Below are 22,581 nucleotides of genomic sequence, written 5' to 3'. Positions count from 1 at the left end.
TTCCGTTATCTGCTCTCTCTCTTACTAACTGACTGACCATTCTTACTCTCACTCTCACCAACTACACACTTTAGTCACTCATCGGACACTCACTCATTCCACCCCGACACACAGATACACACACACACACACACACACACACACACACACACACACAGAGAGAGAGAGACTGTGACTGACCAAAATAGTTAGTGAACAGTTTTCACCATAGAGAATACAGGACTCCCTTGTCTGTGGTTTTCACGACAGGCATTCATTGGTGAAGAGAATGCAAGTTACGTTTCAATTTGAAGCTTGGAGAAAAAGAAAGAAAGAAAGGAACGATAAGTTTTACCTCCCCCCCCCCCCCCCCCCCCCCAAAAAAAAAAATTTAAAAAACAACCCCCCCCCCCCCTCCTTTTCTATTTTTCAAAGCTTAGAACTAGAACACCCTGTCGACTCCTACCTCTTTGTCATCCCTGGACCACGTGACCTTATTGATATCACCATTGACCTTGCAGGTCAACTGGATGGATTCACCGTCTGTACATTTGGTGTTGGAAGGAAGGCTTTTGGAGAATGTGGTGGGGGAGGAGGGTTCCAATCTGAAAGAGATCACAGCCAACTATATATTATATGAAACAAAATGTATATTTGATAATCACAGGAAAAAAATCGAATATAGAAAGAAGTTCATCAAATCGTTGAGTGATATGAACAATTTTATCAGATTTTACTTGTCTGTCATGCATCTATTCATTCATTCATTCATTCATCCCTTCATTCATTCACTCACTCATCTATTCATTCATCATTCATTCATTCATCATACCTTCATCCATTAATTAATTCATACATCCATTCATTTATTCACTCATCTCTTCATTTATTCATTCACTCCCTCATTCATTCATTAATTAATTCATTCATTCATTCACCAATTCATTCATTCATTCATTCATTCGTTTATCCATTAGTTCATATTATGTTCACTGATTTACTCAACAATTTGTTTATTCTCTGAGTATTAAGTGGTTCATTCACATGGAATTTTTAAGTTATTCATCTACAGACCTATCAATGTTTTTATAGGATACATTTTAACTGTAAAATGAATACCTTATTCAGATAAAATCTTTTAAAACTCGATACTTGATTGACATTTGCCAATGAGGACAAAGTACTTATAGAAGGAACGAAATTGACATCACTCAACTCTTTGTTTTTGCTTTACACCGTCATTTTAATGATTAGTTCTCACTGAATCATATCAATCATGGTTTTTGTTATATTCGGCTGGCGGATGTTGTGAGTATTTTAGCTAAACACATAGTGTTAATAGATACTTACCTGTCTGAGGATGGGGTAGTTTTTTCTTGTGTGGAGGATGCTGGGGTAATGGGGGATTCTTGTACTGGTGAGTCTTTCTCTTCTTGTACTGTCTGGGCCTTGGTACTGCCAGACTCGTCCATGTCTGGGGATGGGTGATGGTGGTGGTGATGGTGGTGGTGGTGGTGGTGATGGTGATGGTGGTGGTGATGGTGGTGGTGGTGGTGGTTGTGGTGGTGGTGGTGGTGGTGATGGTGGTGGTTGTGGTGGTGGTGATGGTGGTGGTGGTGGTGGTGGTGATGGTGGTGGTGATGGTGGTGGTGATGATGGTGGTGGTTATGGTGGTGGTTGTGGTGGTGGTTGTGGTGGTGGTGGTGGTGGTGGTGGTGGTGGTGATGGTGGTGGTGATGGTGGTGGTGATGGTGGTGGTGATGGTGGTGGTGGTGGTGGTTGTGGTGGTGGTGATGGTGGTGGTGGTGGTGGTGGTGGTGGTGGTGATGGTGGTGGTGGTGGTGGTGGTGGTGGTGATGGTGGTGGTGATGGTGGTGGTGGTGGTGGTGGTGGTGGTGGTGTGGTGGTGTGGTGGTGTGGTGGTGGTGGTGGTGGTGGTGGTGGTGGTGATGGTGGTGGTGGTGGTGGTGGTGGTGGTGATGGTGGTGGTGGTGGTGGTGGTGGTGGTGGTGGTGGTGGTGGTGATGGTGGTGGTGATGGTGGTGGTGGTGGTGGTTGTGGTGGTGGTGGTGGTGGTGATGGTGGTGGTGGTGGTGGTGGTGGTGGTGGTGGTGATGGTGGTGGTGGTGGTGGTGGTGGTGGTGATGGTGGTGGTGGTGGTGGTGGTGGTGGTGGTGGTGGTGGTGGTGGTGGTGATGGTGGTGATGGTGGTGATGGTGGTGATGGTGGTGGTGATGGTGGTGGTGGTGCTGATGATGGTGGTGGTGGTGATGATGATGATGGTGGTGGTGGTGATGATGATGGTGGTGGTGGTGGTGATGGTGGTGGTGGTGGTGGTGGTGGTGGTGATGGTGGTGGTGGTGGTGGTGGTGGTGGTGGTGATGATGGTGGTGGTGGTGGTGGTGGTGATGGTGGTGGTGGTGATGGTGGTGGTGATGGTGGTGGTGGTGATGGTGGTGGTGATGGTTGTGGTGGTGATGATGATGGTGGTGGTGGTGGTGGTGATGGTAGTGGTGGTGGTGGTGATGATGATGATGGTGGTGGTGGTGATGGTGATGATGGTGGTGGTGATGGTGGTGATGATGATGGTGGTGGTGATGGTGATGATGATGGTGGTGATGGTGATGATGATGATGATGATGATGATGATGATGATGATGATGATGATGATGATGATGATGATGAAGATGACGACGATATAACACTAACATACCTTGTTGTATGGAGAGCCTGGCGACACAGCGTTCACAGCCTGCCTCTGACGTGGCCTTGCACTCGTATTCCCCTTCATCTGATTGGATGATGGACTTGAGGCGTAGTTTGTGTTTGAGGCCCATGGAGGAAATACGCACGTTGTCTGAGGTCAGTAACACACGGCCGTCTTTGTACCTGGGTTGGGTGGTTGAAAAACACATTGAAACAATAAAAATATGAAATAAACACGCATGTTAAATATTAGGAAAAAAATCCTCTTTTCCTTTATTTTCATGGTCAAAAGTAAGTACAGCGCTGATTTTTATTCTTTTATAGTTACTTAGACCTCCACAGCCACTGGCTCAATAGAGCGGTAAATGGTAGAATAGCAATTGTTTGTTTTCCTTTGGATAGGACGTTAATCTACCACAAAAGTAAACTCCGACAGATCTTATTGACCCAGTTACCAGAGGGTATTAACTCATTCAACCCTAACACCGACTATATCCGTAGTATACCAGAGCTACTTTTACCCCATACTTATTCATTACATTGTTCTGGGACAAATTATAGGCGTAGTATCAAAGCTAATGTTTTAAATTTTTACACGTGAAATGATAGTTGGATAAAAGTATCTAATGTACATGCTCATTTTTAATACATATTTCCCCATTTTGAGTTAAAAAATGCTCGAATGATTTTTTTTTCTTTTTCATGAGATATCTTTTTCATGTAAATGTTTGTTCTATGCTTCTGTCTGGCAACGTATTATCATTATTAATTATACATCTTTTCAAAATTATATCTGTTCATTTATTTATTGGATTTTCACAATGATTTTAAAGGAACTGAATTTTTCCAATTCGTAGTGGGCAGGTCACCTGCCAGGCGCCCTATTGTTTACTTATGGTCTTACAACATCCATCCCTGCATAGAGCCAGGCATTTCATTCACAGTTGGGTTAGGTGAGGTAAGATCTTTTTGCTTAATCCTCACATAATTTTCATCACGATTAGGAAGTTCTGCATCTCTTAACTCAATACATAATATGAGATGCCATCGGACCTCCTTGAACGAATTTTTTGGGGGGTAAATTTTCCAAACTAAAAACTTTTACCAATTTCCACAACAACTTACTTTAAAATGAGCTTTTATATAGCGCAATATCCACTTAACGTGCTCAAAGCGCTTTACATTGGATCCCTGGCCAACAGCAACACTTAATATTTAATAATAATAATAATAATAATAATAATAATAATAATAATAATAATAATAATAATAATAATAGATCTTTATTGTCCATAGATATGGCAATTTGTCATTTAGTTACACTTGTTATAACGTTAAACGATAACTGTAACATTGAACAGATATTTCACTCCTACTTATTTTCTCTCTCTCTCTCTCTCTCTCTCTCTCTCTCTCTCTCTCTCTCAAACACACACACACTCTCTCTCTCTCTCTCTCTCTCTCTCTCTCTCTCATTAGGACGGGACAACAACTTACCATTTGACTTGAGGCTCAGGTTTACCATCCAGTGTGGCTTCGAACACGGCCTCACCTCCAACGGGGCGAATGAGATCTACTGGTGTTTTGACGAATGTCGGAGGTGTCTGACCAGGAGCTAAAGCTGACACGAAAGGAAAAGAGGTAATATAGATGATTTTGTGGACTACTTGCACATTTCTCTCTTTCTCTCTCTATCTTTCTCTCTATCTTTCTCTCTCTCTATCTATCTCTCTCTCTCTCTCCCTCTGTCTCTCTCTCACACACACACACTCTTTCTTGGTCTCTCTCTCTCTCCCTCTGTCTCTCTCTCTCACACACACACTCTTTCTTGGTCTCTCTCACATTCTCTCTCTATCTCTCTATCTATCTCTCTCTCTCTTTCTCTCTCACTCTCTCTCCCTCTGTCTCTCTCATACACAATCTTTATCTCTGTCTCCCTCACATTCACATTCTCTCTCTCACACACACACACACACACACACACATACTCTCTCTCTCTCTCTCTCTCTCTCTCTCTCTTTCTTTCTTTCTTACTTAGCTACACATCTATCTTTTTTATTTATTTATCTATCTACCCATCTATCTATCGATCTATCTATCGATCGATCTATCGATCTATCGATCTATCTATCTATCTATCTATCTATCTATCTATCTATCTATCTATCTATCTATCTATCTATCTATCTATCTATCTATCTATCTATCTATCTATCTATCTATCTATCTATATATCTATCTATCTATCTATCTATCTATCTATCTATCTATCTATTTATCTATCTATCTATCTATCTATCTATCTATATATCTATCTATCTATCTATCTATCTATCTATCTATCTATCTATCTATCTATCTATCTATCTATCTATCTATCTATCTATCTATTTATCTATCTATCTATCTATAATATATCTATCTATCTATCTATTTAAACTATCTGCATATTTTTCATCCCACAACTCGAACTTTCATTCATATACTGTAATTCCAAACAAAATTTTCATCCTTTTTTTATTTTTGTGACAGTGACAGTTTCACCCCAAATCCAAACCCAAGACTCCTACCCTGCTCTGGCTCTGTTTTCTTCTCCTCTGTCTTATCAACAGGGATGAACTCCCCTTCGAATCCTTCCTTCTCCAGCTGCTTCTTCAAAGACTCGGTGGTGGCCGAATCGGAACCCTCCGACGAAGACCATCTGACCAGCTCTATTCCACGACGGAGAATACAGTCTAGTCTGACGTCATTTCCGGTCATGACGTCGATGGTTCTGGGAAGGTGTTTGATGAAGAATGGGGCTGTGTTGTTTGTTGGGAGGAAGAGACGAGTAAGAAATTTTATTTTATTTTATTTTTGACACTGATTGCAAGTTAGAATTCTGGACATGATATGTCTTCAGTAAAATTACTTTGAGTAAAAGGACAATAAAATGCAGCAAAATCACTCTTTTTGATTTACTCTTACAGTTAAATTCAATTAGTTAACCCTCTCCTCACCAGCAGCAGCAAAATCGTCACATTTGTTACGACACAATACACATTTTTTCTTATTCAGATTTATTTTGGACATCACAAACTTTGAAGAAAAATCTTTGTGTAATTAATAAGAACATAAAGTTGTTTCGTAGAGAGCTTGTTTGAGTTTAAATTATCAATTTTTCTGCCGGTAAAGCCTGTCATTTTGGGAAAATACTGAAATTGATCGGTAAAGAGAGGGTTGAAGTTAAACTTACTTTTTATTTTGTATTTTTTAAAAGAAACCAGTTAACTGTAGTACTTTGGAAAGACACGTATTTAAAAATTTGACCAGAAAACTCGTCCTTCAAATTTCGATCGGTTTAAATGACCCTCAAAACGCTCAAACCTGAGATTTCCCGCAAGATCTTGCAAGGTCCCAGGTTTGAGAGTTTTTTGGGTGTTTTTTTTTTTTTGCCGAGGAGAGGGTCATTTAAATCGATCGATCTTGAAGGATGAGTTTTATTTTCAGGCCAATGTTTTTTTAATACGTGTTTTTCTAGAGTTAATTATTCAATCCCTATTTATATATTCTGGCTTACCAATGTTTTAAAGTTTTAATGATAAAATTCCTTTTTTTTTTCTTCTTCTGATGACTTTATTAAGACAAGTATATGATAAATGTTTGTTATTATGAAAACAAAACCAAAAAAAAAAAACAACAAAAACAAATGTGATTTATTAAAGATTGTTTCCATACCATGTCCTGTATAAGGCATAAAAGGTTTTATTATCCTAAAATAACTTTTTATAAGATAAGATAATAAGATAAGACTTGAAAGAAGTCTTACTGTTACCATTAAAATGTTGCAAACACTTTCAGTGAATAAAAGGAGCAAAATAGCATTGAGTATCTTTACGTCATAATAAGGAGTCATTTTATACGAATATTAAAATCTCTTTAGGAAGCAAATTTACCAATTTAAACAAAAACCTTTTAAATGAATTTTTTTATCTGCTATGATAGTGAGAAAAATAATAATTGAGCTTTAGTAAAACAAAAAACAAAAAAGCCCAGGTCAAACTATTGAAACACATGTTCAAAGATATTGTATATAAAATATAAGAAGAGAGAATATATATGTATATATATATATATATATATATATATATATATATATATATATATATATATATATATATATATATATATATATATATATATATATATAGTAAAACAATTATTTTCGATTTTTACAACAACGATGTGAACTTTAAAATTCATATATTGGAACTAAATGAGTAAAAATATTTTGTGACAACCACGAAAAGTGATTTCAATTATTATAAAACACAAATGAAAATAATGAACGTGTTTTTATGTGAGATTAGAAGGCCACACAAAAATATCGATTTTATCAAATAGATATTAAATATTTCTTAACACATCGATATTTATTAATTGGGGTTTACTCTTATTTTATAAGTAAATTGTCAAGTAAATGATTGTGAGTGATACTCTTTCAAAAATAAATAAATAAATAAAATAAATACATGATCCAATCGTGTTATTATGTGATATAAATATTTTTGTTTGATTATACAGCTGGAATGCCATTTTGAATAAAATGTGTTAAAATCCCAAACAAAGCAGTAACACATCAGACACAATAAGAAAGACTTATTGGGATATTAATTTATTTCAATTCTTAGGTAACGATGTCCGAAGAGATACTGATTATAACTTATAAGGAAAAGATTTTGCTACAGAGGTGAGTTAAAATACGTAAATGAATAAATAAATAAATAAATGAACAAAAAGGTAAATACGTTTGTTATTAATAAAAATAATAATAATGCTGAAAACTTATATAGCGCTATAACTCCGAGACACCAGACTCTAAGCGCTTAAATTACACAAAATGTTAAAAATTTAAAAGTTAATTGAATTACTATTTGGTAGGATTATTAAACATGAATTATTTTGGAAGAATAATAAAAATGAATTGATTATAAATTTACTTAATCCAGTATTGTTAACTTAATATTATGTATTTTTTCCAAAAAATGATATAACGATATTGCTGAAGATTAGTGGTACACATTACATATTTACTTAAACACATCAGTTCAATTTTACACATTTCAACAAAGGGTAATGTAAATAATGTTGCTGCTCGAAGCTCCAAGAAATCAATAACAATGTGAAATTGAATGCAAGCTTTATGCTGAGTCTATTTAATATTACACAGTTCCTCCCCGCCTCCCCTCTTTTGACTTAATCAATTGCGCAATTTTTATAAATATCTATTGTTCTATTTTAATTCGTGCTTCCTTACAAAGGACCATATATACTATTTCCTGCCTACCAATGTTTTTGTTTATTCATCTTAACAACGGCACTAACACATTGTCTCATTCGTCTGTACGAGTGTTTCATTCATCTTGTTTTGTTGATAAAGGGGAAAACCCGAAACGTCCATTTTATATGTTTTCGTATATTAAATTGAAACTTATACTGAATTTCACATTGTTACACATTTCAACAAAAAATTTGGTGTGTAACATCAAAACAACATAAATGTGTAAAAGTGATTATACAAATAAATGCAAAACTAAACTTGTGTAAAACTTCTTTTTTCACAAATAAATCGTTATCTGTGTTGAAACACACTTCAAAATTTAATGACAAAACTAAATGAAATTTAAAAAAAATTAGAATAAACATAAATACAGCAATAGCTCACTCAGAAAACAAATTATAAAATAATTCTATCTAGGTCTATGCTAATAGTGCGTTGATATAATTAATTGTGACAACAAAATTCTGAGAAATACTTTTCAACAATAATGAAACAAAATCACAACAGTGATAAATCTCCACCCACATATCAACACAATGAAGCAGGTTCGATCTTTGATTTACAGTTTCTCATATTCATTTTTACTCGGTTTGATTCGTTCCGCGAAGCAAAGATCCATTTATATATATGTATATGGATGTCTTTTAGTTTTGAAAGTGCTCAATAAATTCAAAATTCAGAGCATTATAAATATATATATATATATATATATATATATATATATATATATATATATATATACATATATATATATATATATATATATATATATATATATATATATATATATATATATAAATATATATACATACTTTGTTCTATATATATATATCATGACAAATCCAGGCGCTTTGCTGTCCAAGAAATAATTCAGGAATAGACAAAACTATGTCACATCATTTCTGTTTAATTTTTTGTATTTTATGTTTGATATTCCCGTACAGAATACGGACCAACATATTTTGTACACAGTTTCTCTCATCGTTCGTCTATTTATTGGTGAGAAATGCGAGGATCAACATTTCATTTCACTCTTCTTTGTACAATAATTATATCTAGACGTCTATGTTCAATGTCACCAAAATTTGTTCATTAATTTGTTTCAGAGATTCTTGTCTGGTTTAGATAATATGCGTAACAAAAGCGTGCAAAGATAAAATATGAACGAAATGAACTTATAAAAATACATAAAGCGCCGCGCACACAAATAAATAATGACCACTAGAAAGTTCCAAAAACTTTTTTTTAAAACATAAGCCTACGCTTACATTGATTTTCAACATCAAAAAAATTGCTTTCTCTTTATTTATTTCCTTATTTAAAACTTTTATTTCATTTTTTATTTTTAAAATTTATTTTTTATTGGTGGTGTAACTACAGTTATTGTAAAGTTAGCAAAACGACACATTTGTCTTGTCAACAAAATACATGCCTATCGCTTAATCTTTGAAATGTCTATACTCTTCACTTAATTAATATAATCATTTAATCACTTAATGAATATGATCATCAATTTCATCTATTACAGATGTGCTATTGTGTCAGGAAAAAACAAGACGCTAGGACAACTGGTTATGCCAAACTTCCAACTAAAAAATATATATGATTGTATGTTTGTGCAATTTCGATAGAGTAACTACCGAATGCTCGAACTTGAACTATGATATGGTACAATTGGAACTGTTTAGTTTAATCTGTCTTGTTTTTATTATATGTGTCAGTGCATGACGCAATGAGCCGGAAGGTGAACATTTTGGATTTGCATTTTCTGTTTGTTTTGCATTTTCTGAAAGAATATGCTCACCAGAGCAATTTAATCTTTATTTAAAATAATTCGGGTCACTTTTCAGTTATGGTCAGATGTATGGGAAAGGTATCCAGCGACTTTTCTCAAATTTCATACTTTTTCAACTTGACTAGCTTAAAAAAAATATTTATACGTAAAATTAAGCTTTGATATTTCCCGAAGATGTACTAAAAGGATTGATTTAATCATTTATGACAAGAACTCATTTTTGAAAAAAATTGACCTCTTAACTAAACTTGGCAATATCTCAGATCTCAGTTCAAACCTGTTCACCATCCGACTGATTATGTCATTAACTGTAACATACTATTTGTTAGGTGTTTTACACTTTCTGTGATAAATTGTGACGTGTATATATTATGTTAGATACCAGACAACAGAAACACACTGTTATATAAATAATATATGAATATAATTATGTGCTGGTAACATCGATATAATTTGACAGTTTGTACCTCGAGGTTGTATTACAGGGGTCTCATCAATTTCCTCGTCTTCTTCTTCATCACTCTCGACTACTTTCGAGATGAGTTGATGATGATGGTGATGATGATGGTGATGATGATTTTTTTCGTATTATCATGCAGGAAATGAGAACGAGAGAGGAAGGGTGTGGGGGTTGGGGGGGGGGGCGGGGGTTGTTGTTTGGGGTTCAAGGAGGTTGATGGATGAAAGGATGGATGGAGGACAAATTGGTAAACAAATTGAGTCAAAATGTACATGCATAGAAACTGATTTGAATGGATTTATACTATTACTATTAGAGATAATGCATGAAAGGAAATTGAGATATTAAAGTTATGCAAGTATAGAGTATTATCCGTTATTCATCTCAGATATCTTATCGATCTTGAATCTATGTGAGTTTAGGCTTTGATAGGATGAAACTATAAACTGAGATATTTCTATACATGATTTTCCACTGGCGTTTGAATTGTCTTTTATACTCTGAATGGGACGTCTTCTGATGAAACTATGTCAAAACTCATTACTTTTCACCACAAAGTAAAATGGCACATCTCAAGATTTCAAAATGCAGAAATACAAGGTGATGGTGGTGGAGGTACTGGTGGTCGAGGTGGTGGTGGTGGTGGTAATGTAGGTGATAGTTGTGATGATGATGGTGGTGGTGGTGACGGTGGTGATGGTAGTGGTGATGGTAGTGGTGGTGGTGGTGGTGGCGATGGTTGTGATGGATGTTTTGTTTTTGTGTGTGTGTGTTTTGTTCTGTATTATTCGTTTCTTTGTTGTTATTTGTGTGTGTGTGTGTGTGTGTGTGTGTGTGTGTGTGTGTGTGGGTATTTCTTTGTTGTGTGTATGGGTAGATAGGGGGCGGGCGGCTCTTTTACATATCTGAATGCACGGCTGAGATGAAGGATAATACTCTGACGATACAAAGTAAAAACCAGAGAATTATAATATGAGTTTATAGAAATGTACATAATGCATCAAAAAGGTAAAGCTATTTAGAAGAGAATAACCAAAAGCACCGGGAAAATGTCAAAGAGAGTAAAGATGGCATTTCCCATAAAGACAAACATATTTCTATGTGGCATCCACACACTAGAGTCATCGCGATGAATCAGGTTAATAGATTGACATTGTTTTTATCGAAGGGAAAATTAATTGTCTTAATTTTGAGGAGAGAAAGTTATTGAAATTCAATCTATAAGAGGAACAGAAAATCGTAATTTTTCGATGAAAAGAAAGAATATCTTTAACGTATTCATTCCTCAGACATTCTGCATTGAAATTTCAGCATATTGCGGGTGGGAAGAAAAATATACGTTTGGGTTTATAATTTTGTATATTTCTCATATCGTCATTCTCACTCTTTGGGTCACTGCATTGAAATTTCAACATAATTTAGGTGGGAGAAAGGTACAGGTTTTGGGGAATGTGAAAGTATATAATTGTCAAATCTCCATTCTCCATTCTTTGGATCACTGCATTGGAATTTCATTATCATTCAGATGGGAGACAAAAAAAGGATTGGGTAATACAAAAGTATAATGTTCATGTCTGAATCTTCAATCTCCATTCTTTAAACCACTGCACTGAAAACTCCGTCATAATTCGGGTGGGATTAAAGTATAACATAACTCTCAAATCTCCATTCTCCATTCTTTGGAACACTGCATCGAAAACTTTTCATTTTTCAGAGTAGGAGAAAATTTTAGGCCAGGGGGAATATACAGTGTATAATTCTTAAACCTCCATTCTCCATTCTTTGGATAAATGCACTGAAAACTTCAAAAGTTTAAATCACTCTCAGTGGTTTTAAACGAAGACCACGGCAATGAAAAAAAAACAAAAAAAACAAAGTAAAAATGGTCTTCAATACTCTTTTTGAACAATTCTGCAAATCATATTTTACCTCTCTCTGTCATGTCTGTTTTGCAGCAATACAAACGTTAATCATGAATGTCGTTAACTGATATTGTAACAATTGATCATTAAACAACGAATTTGTTGAAACTTCACAAAGTTCACAAGTGAGCAGTGTGTACTTAATTAATCCATCGAATAATATAATCCATCCAGAATTGCGTGGATCTTTAAAAAGTAACTTGATGAAGAAATACATAGACTAGAATCTCAACCACTATATAAAGTACAGCAGCTGATATTTGTGACTTGTCGCCTCGTAACGGTGTTATAATGCCGAAAAGTTAATATCGATTAAAAATAATCAGAAAAATAAAATTTTAGTCTGTTTCAGTTTAAGCACCTTTTATTCATTCTAAAGAAAATAACCCCCCCCCCCCAAACACCCCCCACCCCAAAAAAAACAAACAAAACAAAACAAAAATTAATTAAAAAAAAAAACCCTTTAAATAGTTAGATCAAATTTCATACCCTTTGACAATGCATACACTTTTCAGGATCGAGTTTACTCCGATTTAACACCGGACTAAGGCGATGGGTCAGCTATATATTAAAGTTCATAAGAAAGGACCAGGGTTGGATGATTCAACAAAGGGAGATAAACTATTTTTCTAAAGCACACCTCTTTTTTAAAGAAAAAGGATCAATGGTGAACTTATCTACAGAGAAAGGGGGAGAAAATCGAGGAAAAAAGGGTCGATAATCTAATATGAAATCACTCGTTTCCTAATGAAATATCTCCACTATTGTTCTCTATCTACATAGTTTGGAAAAGGGGAAACATTTATACTTTGCAAATATCTCTATAACGACATACATTTATCTATTGACAAGTCTGATTAGGATAAATTTTCTTTGTTATCGTTCTTAGTTTTTGGGAGTTACCTCTCTTGCAAAATTTCTGGGTCATGGTGTGATAAAAAGCTGATATCGTGTCCACTATATCTACAGCCAGTCTAAGGATACTACGCATAGCTATTTATAGAAAAATCAGCTCTGACGCTGAATATTCTTTGGTGCAACAAACAAAAAACAAAAACAAAAAACAAAAAAAAACAACAAAAAAGCAAACAGAACTATCCTTTTACTTGACGAGCTCATTGTTGAAGTGAGAATCTAACACGAATAGGGAATGAGATTAGCGGAAGAGTAGCGTCCCTTGATTGGACGTCACCTTACAGAGAGAACCTCAAAATGGTTTTGAAGTGTCTCAAGCCGCTTTCACCGGAACCGAGGACGAGAGACGTATGCGCACAACCAACATGACGTTCTCTCTAATAACTTTTCCGCCGGTGACGTCACAGACTATGGGTGACGTCCAATCAAGGGACGCTACTCTTCCGCTAATCCCATTCCCTATACTAGTCTGTATCTCACACTGGAAAACTCTTCGAATAAAAATATCCAACTTCATTTTCTTTCATAAATTTTTTTGTCGCAAGAGTAAACTTTCTATATCTTTGACGTTAATAAACCCCAACTTTTCGGCAAAATTGAATGATTTGTTCAGTAAATTTACCTTCATTTTTAACATTTTCAAATATTATAAGACTTCACCAAGCTATTTCCGGTTAAACATGGTGGATGACCTTTTTGAGTCTACTGTATCTCAGAATCGTTTTTATAGAATTTTACAATTTTTTGTTCATTTACATTAATTGTTCGGAAATGAGGATTATACCCAGATAAGTAGTAATGTAATTTTGAGAGAGGCGGAGAATACGACCTTGAACTTGAACTCGAACCATTCTGATCTAAGATACGCTTCTTTCACAAATCGGACTTGTCAATAAATACGTGTCGTGTTATAGATATATTATCCAATAAAACGACCAGAAATGAATTCTACAGAAGGATAAATGAGTTAGATTATATAATAAATCTACACCAAAATGTCATGTGATCACACATATGATGTCTCACCTTCATTGAGGGTCCTGGCTGCATCTCGCATGGCGTCTCGCCTGTAGTCTGGAGGGGTGGACACCTTGGTTCTGGGGAATCATTGGGGGGAGATATGGTCAGTATGGGAAATATCAAAGAATACACATCTGTTTATATTGTGTATTTTTGTTCGCGCACGCGTGAGAGAAAAAGATATATATATATATATATATATATATATATATATATATATATATATATATATATATATATATTGTAATATCGCCTAACAGGCGTCATGTCCTGTCCTACACATGTTAAGTGTTGCTGTTGTCCAGGGACCCCTTGTAAAAACGCTTTGAGCACGTTTAGTTGATATTGCGCTATATAAAAAATCTCAATTTTAGTTAAATGTCCCTAGTCCCTTGGTGTACACACAAACACAAAAGGATACAAACATATATACACACATACATACCAAACACACACACACACACACACACACACACACACACAAACACACAGGTCAATCCCTTACCCTTCAGGCAGCACGACCACTTGACATCTGGACTCCACCGTTCCATGGAGGTTGGTGGCCCTGACGATGTACTCGCCCTTGTCCAAGGCCATACAGGAAGGGATCTCCATGGTGTGGAGAGTTCCACACAGTATGATTCTGTGGCGTTGACTGTACATCAGGCCACGGTCTCCCTTGTGCCAGGTCACTGTTGGTGGAATGGACACGTCGATGGTCAATTAAACATAATATACAGGATTTAATAGACACAGGTAAAAGATATCATCTCAAAAATATCAACAAAAACAAAAGTGTGTATGGCTAAATGTTCTGTATGGTCCACATTCATGAATCGTATGAAACATGGACCATAATGAAGGAGATAGAAAGAAAAATTGATGCCATTGAGATGTGGGTATACCACAGAATTCAGAGAGTACCGTGGATCAGAAAGAAATAAAACATTTTGGTTCTTATTGATGCAGGCCAAAGGTCCACGAAACTGTTGGCAGAAGTTAAAATGAAAAGAAAAAACTGAACTATAATGGACACATTCGGAGACTCAACACCATCAAAACATCAGTGCTAGAAGGAAAAGTAGCTGACAGAAAGGCACGGGGCAAACCAAGGAAGTCTTGGATAGGAAATGTGGAGGCAACAACTGGCAAAAAGATAATCAACTGCTCGGTAATGGCCATTGAGCATGAAGAATGGCGTTCCATGACATTCAACCTTTGTAGGGAGACGGAACTCCGTTAATGTATGGTAAAAGATAACAAATCGGTTTAAGTTATAATTATAAAAAAAGAACAACAACAAAACAAAACAACAAACAAACAGACGAAAGCTGCCAACTCAAATAAAAGGAATTACTTTACAGTATTATTATGAGACAAATACTTTAGATTTTTAGTAGTTGGACGAAATCCTTTTTTCAAAAGAAAAAAGGGACAATCAAAAATTAAATCATCAGAGGTATTGAGAAAAAAAATTAAACCGAAAGACAATGGATTGTGAAGTATTCGTTTCTTACAGTATTATAGAAAGAAAGAATGCTGGTACACACTACATTAAAATTTATAGAAGGCTTCCCCTAGGTGAGTTCCTAAACTCGACCACTGTAAAATAAAACAAAAACCCATGAAAAAACAACAACAACCAACTTAAAAAACAACAACAACAAAAACAAACAAACAAAAAAAAAAACAAAATAAAAACACGAACCCAATAATTCGATCCCTAGTCAAGATTTTATTTTCTTCTATTTCTTTTTCTTCCTTGGTCTGGCAACGTTTTATACACAATCTTTCAGATCTATATCTTACACCAGTGCCTGCTCCATAATTCATCACTTAAGATCTACCTAGACGCCAACTCACCCAAGGGGTAGGGCATTCCTTGGACAGAGCAGTCGAGTTTCAGACTTCCACCAACGGGTACCTCCAATCGGTCAGGTAGGTAGAGGGACATGGACGGGGCGTGGCCCAGGTTCTGACCACGGTCTACGGACATCGTAATCCTGGGAGGCCTCTCTTCGTCTGATGACATCGGGGATGGCGATTTAGCTGGGGGGAAAGGAGAGGGGGGGGGGTGGGGGTGGGAGGAGAGAGGAGAAGTAGATAAAGGTGTGAGATTGACAGGCAGCAAACATACATCAAAAATCTGTACAGTAGAGCACGCATATATTGAATATGCTTTAAAGGACATGATGGAAATAAGAAATAAATGTCTACATGTCCAATTTCTCCCTTTTTAATTTCAATGAAATGAATAACTACTGATAGAAAGAACTACTACTGATATAAACTCACACACACACACACACATACGCATAAACACACACTCACAGACTCACACCTAAATAGGCTTCGTGTAACCTTTCTAAAAGAATAATAATTTATTAATTTTTCACATTATTCACGTCAGTACCTTTGACAACGAGACGAGCCGAGCATTTGGCCCTTCCAGATCGTGACTGGGCCACGCAGTAGTACAGACCGGCATCCTTGGGTTTGACTTTTCGAAGGGTGAGGATGGCCTTGCCCTGGTTGTCCGTCTCCATCTGGACATTTCGGGACTCGCTCAGGTTGATCATGTCGCGTTGCCTGGAGATGACCACAGGGGAAAATTAGGGATTCATAAAGAAAATATTATCGTTTATTTTTAGGCATTCGTCAATACAGAACATTACACAGAATGGCGAAGACTTGTGGCTCATGTTGGGCGCCCCAAAGAGCGGCCTAAGTAAGTAAGTAAGTAAGTAACATTACACAGGATAACAAAGAAAGTATTGGACTGGAACCCTCAGGTCAGAAGGACAAGAGGAAGGCCACGAGGAACATGGAGAAGAATTAAAGAAGCTGATATACAGAGAAGTGATAAGACATGGAATGAGATTTTAAAAAAGTTAGCTCGGGATAGAGAAGGATGGAAACTGTTTGTCTATGGCCTATACCCTGACCCAGGGTGAAAAAGGCAATGATGATGATGATAATTCGTCAATACAGAACATAACTCAAACATAACATTTCCAATTAACAAAAACAAACAACACAATTGCATATTAAATAAGTAGTCGTTAAAGAATAAAACAGAACCATTTGACCCATGGTTTAGGAGTTTATCCCGGTTTCTATACAGTGAAATGGATAATAGATATTGCGTGCTACTTTTTAGATAGGTCGATAGTCTATCGCAGAGTACTTTTTGGCAGATCTAACACACCTAGATGCCCAATCAATACTGGATGGATAAGGGGTGTCAGAAACAAAAATCTCAACTTCCCCACGTGATTGATCTCGGTCCCTTTGTGTCTGAAGCGAACGCTTTACCAACTGAGAGACATCCGGAGTAAATAAGAATCAGACAAAGATCTTGTAAGTGAGGTTATGCTAACAAAATTTTTTACTTAAACAATAGTGATTCAATTTAGTTTGAAATATTTTTTTTAGTTCTAAACAGGCCATAATCCTATAATAATTTTAGACAGCATTCCTTCAGCTTACCATTTGAATGTGGGTGATGGTTTTCCGGAAGCCACGCAAACAAATTCGGCCGTTTCTCCCTCGTTGACGGTGATGTCTTCAATCTCTTGTTGGAATCGTGGACGGAGGATTTCCAGTTCCATGCTGGCCAATTCCTCCCCACCTGGTTTGTGACGTGGATGAAAGGGGATGATTGAGTGAGAATGACACAAAAGGTCATAAAAGGTTTGGTGAGACATTGTACTCATGTGGCTATGTGGTCTTGTGGTATGACACTCGCTTTCGGAATGTCCTGGGTTGGAGTTTCGTTCAGGGCATAGTTGAGTTCTTGGAAAAGGCTCTTTACTCACCTTCTCTCACAGTATTCAGGTGTAACATGAGTACCTAGCCGTTAACAGCGATGTCTCTGTCCAAAAAATTGTAACATCGCGTAACAGGCGTCATGTCCTGTCTACATGTTAAATGTTGCTCTAGGCCAAGAACTCTTTGTCAAGCGCTTTGAGCACATTTATAGGACATTGCGCATGCGCTATATAAAAGTTCAATTTTCAAAGCGCATAGATTTCAACACCGTCTTTGATTATGCGCAGTAGAAATGCTATTTATTATTATTAAGTTGTGGGTTTGAAGACAAACCAAAGACAGGTTGCAGTAATGATTGATTTATTGATAAAAGAGTGAGTAGATTTATGACAGGAATATGGAACAAAAGTCATCACATGACATCACATGAAAAATAAAATTGCTGAAAGAGAAATTTTGAACCGGAAGTGAAGTCAATGTCACGTCACAGTATTGCTCCATATGCGAGTCTGTCTGATAACCCAAAAAATATTATTGGCTAATTATAATGGAAATACTGGTCTGTCCTCAGATGTTGCCACACGACGGCCGGTGCGCGAATCGGTGGCAACATCTGAGAACAGACCCTGGTTTTCTTCCTCGTCGTTGGTCGATCGTTTTGGTTCGGGGAACGTGTTCGTTAACTTGTTATTGATGGGTAGGTAGGTGTGTAGTGTGAATGGTTTCCATACCTTCTACAATGAGATTACAGCTGGACGAGACAGCTCCTTCACTGTTGATGGCCTCCACTTTGTACGTGCCGGACAGAGACTGTTTGCAGTAGACAATCTCTAGGGACAACAGACCGTAGTTGTTCTGTCAAAGTAAAAGTCAAAGTAAAAATACAGGCAAACATAAAAGTAAAAGCCAGTTCAGTTGTAATATTTCTAGTTCAATTTCTAGTTGAGGGGGGGGGGGGGGCGTCTTTGTGGTTTTAGGGAATTACACTCGCCTTCAAACCTTTAGGTCCCTGGTTCGAGTCCTCGACGGTACAAAGTATGAGTTCTTGAAAAAGGATCTTTACTCATATTTTCTCACCACATTATGATGTTAAATGAGTATATGGGCTGTAACAATGTTGTTGTTTTTCGTCGAAGAAAAAGAAAAAAAAGTATTTACAGGTGTCATGTCAGTCTTACAATGCTCACTGTAAAAGTGCACGTTTTTAAATAATGTTAGATAACAAGAGCGACCTACAAGGTGAATATTTAAATTTCGCTTGATTTTTTTTCTCCTGGCAAGAGCTGTCAGATTGTTTCTTTGACGCCTTTGTATACTTCCGTTACAAAAATCGTACCAGAATGACATGACGGGTGATATTCCTATGAGAATGTATACGCAGGCACAGTAATATTATTATTATTAAATTGATGACGGGTCATGTCTACATGGCTGTAGAAAGCCATATTATTCTATTTCATAGTCACTGTTTTGTAGTTTTAATTAATGGCTAGTATCAATCACAAAAACCTGGCATATTATAGTGGAATTGTCATTCCAACTGGGTGTGTCCTATAGATAGTTTGAAGATGACGTCACACAGGTCTTTGTTATTATTTTTTGCCATCCGTGTTTATGAGTAATGCTCACTGAACTGTATTAACCTGACTATAAACGTTCATGGATACACACAGTTTTGTGTGTTGGTCCCTTATACTTTCGGATGGCAATGTTATGAGCTTCTTAGCCAAGCGCATACTATCTATAGATAGTTCGAAGATGACGTCACTCAGGTCTTTGTTATTGTTTTTTTTTTTGCCATCCGCGTTTATGAGTAATGCTCACTAAACTGTATTAACCCGACTATAAACGTTCATGGATACACACAGTTTTGTGTGTTGGTCCGTTATACTTTCCGGATGGCAATGTTATGAGTTTCTTAGCCAAGCGCATACTATCTATATAGAGCCTTTCTCCCAAACTACTAATAATTATTCCTCTGTTTTTTTCTTCTTTTGTTGCTAATTATGTACTCCAGAAGAACACAAAAAAGAACTCACGGGATTGTGCATTGTAATTTTAAATAAAACTTCAAATAATTAGACATTTCCATAAAATCAATTTTTCACAATCTGGGTCAGTTACTAACACTTGGAAGTTTTTTTTAAAATTTACAAATTCATTTTCAATATCCTTACAAACAATATCAAAACAATAATAATATAGACGATTGAAGCTGAGTAACAGCAGCCTTCAACTTTGTGCGGCTATGTCTGTGGTCTTGTGGTATGACACCCGCTTTCGGGTTGGAAGAACCTGGGTTCGAGCCTCGCTCGGCGCATAGTTGAGTCCTTGGAAAAGGCTCTTTACTCACATTCTCTCACCGTACTCAGGTGTAAAATGAGTACCTGGCTGTTAACAGCGTTGTCTCTGTCCGAAAAAAATTGTAATATCGCCTAACAGGCGTCATGTCCCGTCCTACATGTTAAATGTTGCTGTTGGTCAGGGAGCCCCTGTGAAGCGCTTTGAGCACGTTTAGTGGATATTGCGTTATAGATAGTATGCGCTTGGCTAAGAAGTTCATAACATTGCCATCCGGAAGTATAACGGACCAACACACAAAACTGTGTGTATCCATGAACGTTTATAGTCGGGTTAATACAGTTCAGTGAGCATAACTCATAAACGCGGATGGCAAAATACAATAACAAAGGCTTGAGTGACGTTATCTTCATTCTATCTATAGGGAATGAGATTAACCTCGAGGACGAGAGACGCATGCGCACAACCAACATGACGTTCTCTCTCTAATAACTTTTCCGCCGGTGACGTCACAGACTATGGGTGACATCCAATCAAGGGACGCTACTCTTCCGCTAATCTCATTCCCTATAATATAGACGATTCTAGATGGGTGACAGCAGCCTTCAAGTGTTCTCCCTTACCCTAACGGTGTAATCTGGGCCGTCGTAGATTTCTCTTCCGTCTTTGAACCATTTGACAGCAGGCTCTGGAATGCCGGTGACAGAACAGTTTAGTCTGATGGATGAGCCTTCTGGAGCCCTTCTGTCCTTCAGCTTGGCGGTGAAGTCTGGGGCAACCTGTATTGGATGGAGGACATTTCGTTTTTTAAAAATGAGCTAATTTGTTTGGGGTTCCAAATTTCCAATTGTCCAATGTTGGGTCAATAATATATCAAAATAAATAGCGTGTATTTTAGAACCCGGAAGTAACCTTACCTGTACTCTGTACTTCTTGTGTGGCACCGAAGCTTCCAGAGAGGTGGATGTTTTTGTCATTGTCATCACCTCAGACCCGGCTCTGACACCGTGAACGGCTGTTGACAGAAGGGAGAAAAAATGTACAAAAATTATTTCACGTAACTACATCAAATGGAGATCTATTTTATTGGAGGTTCTGCTTACTCTCACTTTCTCTGTCTTTACCCCCCCCCCCCCCTCTCTCTATCTCTCTCTCTTTATTTCCTTCTCTCTCTCTCTCTCTCTATCTCTCTCTCTGTCTCTTTCTTTCTCTCCTTCTGTCTCTCTCTCTCTCCCCCTCCCACCCTCTCTCTCTCCCTCTTTATTAAGTTAAAGATCAACGTCTTTATCTACAAATGGCGGATTGACCATGACAGCAGATTTGATACAATTATGTGGTGACTTTCTCCATTACTGTGTTATTGAGTTGAAAGATAAATATTTAATAGTTGACCAAATTTGTTGTTGTTGGTAATGTCTAGGATTTTTGGTGGGAGAGTATTCCATTCAATGCACAAAATGTAGTGAGAATAAGATAATCACACCTGTGGTGATATATAAATAATAACAAGAGCTGAATGACTATATTCATTCTATACCTTCAAAAAAAAAGTTAAAAAGTTAAAAAATAAAGTTTATTCAGGCCTTTTATGGCAAATAACCATAATTTTTCTTTGAACAAAATATATATATCATCATCATCAACAACTACAATAATAATAATGATAATAATAATAATAATGATGATGGTGATAATAATAATAATAATAATAATAATAATAATAATAATAATAATAATAATAATAATAATAATAATAATAATAGTAATATAATGATAATAATAATAATAATAATAATAATAATAATAATAATAATAATAAAAATATATAATAATAATAATAATAATAATAATAATAATAATAATAATAATAATAATAATAATAATAATAATAATAATAATAATAACAATAATAACAATAACAACTTCCAATAGCATTTTCTGTCATCAATACGACACCACTCACTATAGATAGTATGCGCTTGAATAAGAAGCTCACAGCATTGCTTTCCTGAAAAATAAGGGACCAACACACAAAACTATGTGTAAACGTTTATAGTCTGGTTAATACATTTTAGTGAGAATCACTCATATACGCGGATGGCAAAAAGCAATAACAAAGACCGGAATGACGTAAATTTCATTTTATCTTCACAATGCCCAGATCAACCGACTTCATATTCATACACCCTATCGTGTGTCAACAACCAGCTATGGTTGTCCAATTTTGGAGAAGACACCAACAAGTATGAACAACAAGTTTGGACAAGACACGAACACGTATGGACAACCAGTTCAGAGAAGACACCAACAAGTTTGGAGAAAACACCAACAACAAGTTTGGACAACAAGTTCGGAGAAGACACCAACAAGTTTGGACAGGTTTAGAGAAGGC

The 22,581-nt window shown here is 36.4% G+C and overlaps 1 protein-coding gene across 1 annotated transcript in view; it reads right to left on the bottom strand.

Annotated features, from left to right (window-relative positions):
* The window catches only part of LOC144958989 (uncharacterized), a 589,046-nt gene that overhangs the window by 50,892 nt on the left and 515,573 nt on the right, over nt 1–22,581 (bottom strand). Inside the window, exons 248-261 of the mRNA XM_078891292.1 lie at nt 21,107–21,204; nt 20,813–20,968; nt 18,620–18,743; nt 17,607–17,748; nt 16,531–16,706; nt 15,981–16,166; nt 14,623–14,809; nt 14,124–14,194; nt 10,268–10,327; nt 5,256–5,486; nt 4,183–4,306; nt 2,693–2,868; nt 1,330–1,453; nt 446–584 (exon numbers count right to left, since the gene is read on the bottom strand). Coding sequence (XP_078747418.1) covers nt 446–584; nt 1,330–1,453; nt 2,693–2,868; nt 4,183–4,306; nt 5,256–5,486; nt 10,268–10,327; nt 14,124–14,194; nt 14,623–14,809; nt 15,981–16,166; nt 16,531–16,706; nt 17,607–17,748; nt 18,620–18,743; nt 20,813–20,968; nt 21,107–21,204 — 1,994 coding nt within the window. The remainder of the gene's footprint in view (nt 1–445; nt 585–1,329; nt 1,454–2,692; nt 2,869–4,182; nt 4,307–5,255; nt 5,487–10,267; nt 10,328–14,123; nt 14,195–14,622; nt 14,810–15,980; nt 16,167–16,530; nt 16,707–17,606; nt 17,749–18,619; nt 18,744–20,812; nt 20,969–21,106; nt 21,205–22,581) is intronic.

This window comes from Berghia stephanieae, chromosome 13 (genome assembly GCF_034508935.2).
Source record: "Berghia stephanieae isolate SIO BIC M18660-M18661 chromosome 13, UCSD_Bste_1.3, whole genome shotgun sequence".
Classification (NCBI taxonomy): Eukaryota; Metazoa; Mollusca; class Gastropoda; order Nudibranchia; family Aeolidiidae; genus Berghia; species Berghia stephanieae.
Note: the sequence above shows the minus strand (reverse complement) of the source record. Positions and strands in the feature narration are given on the sequence as shown.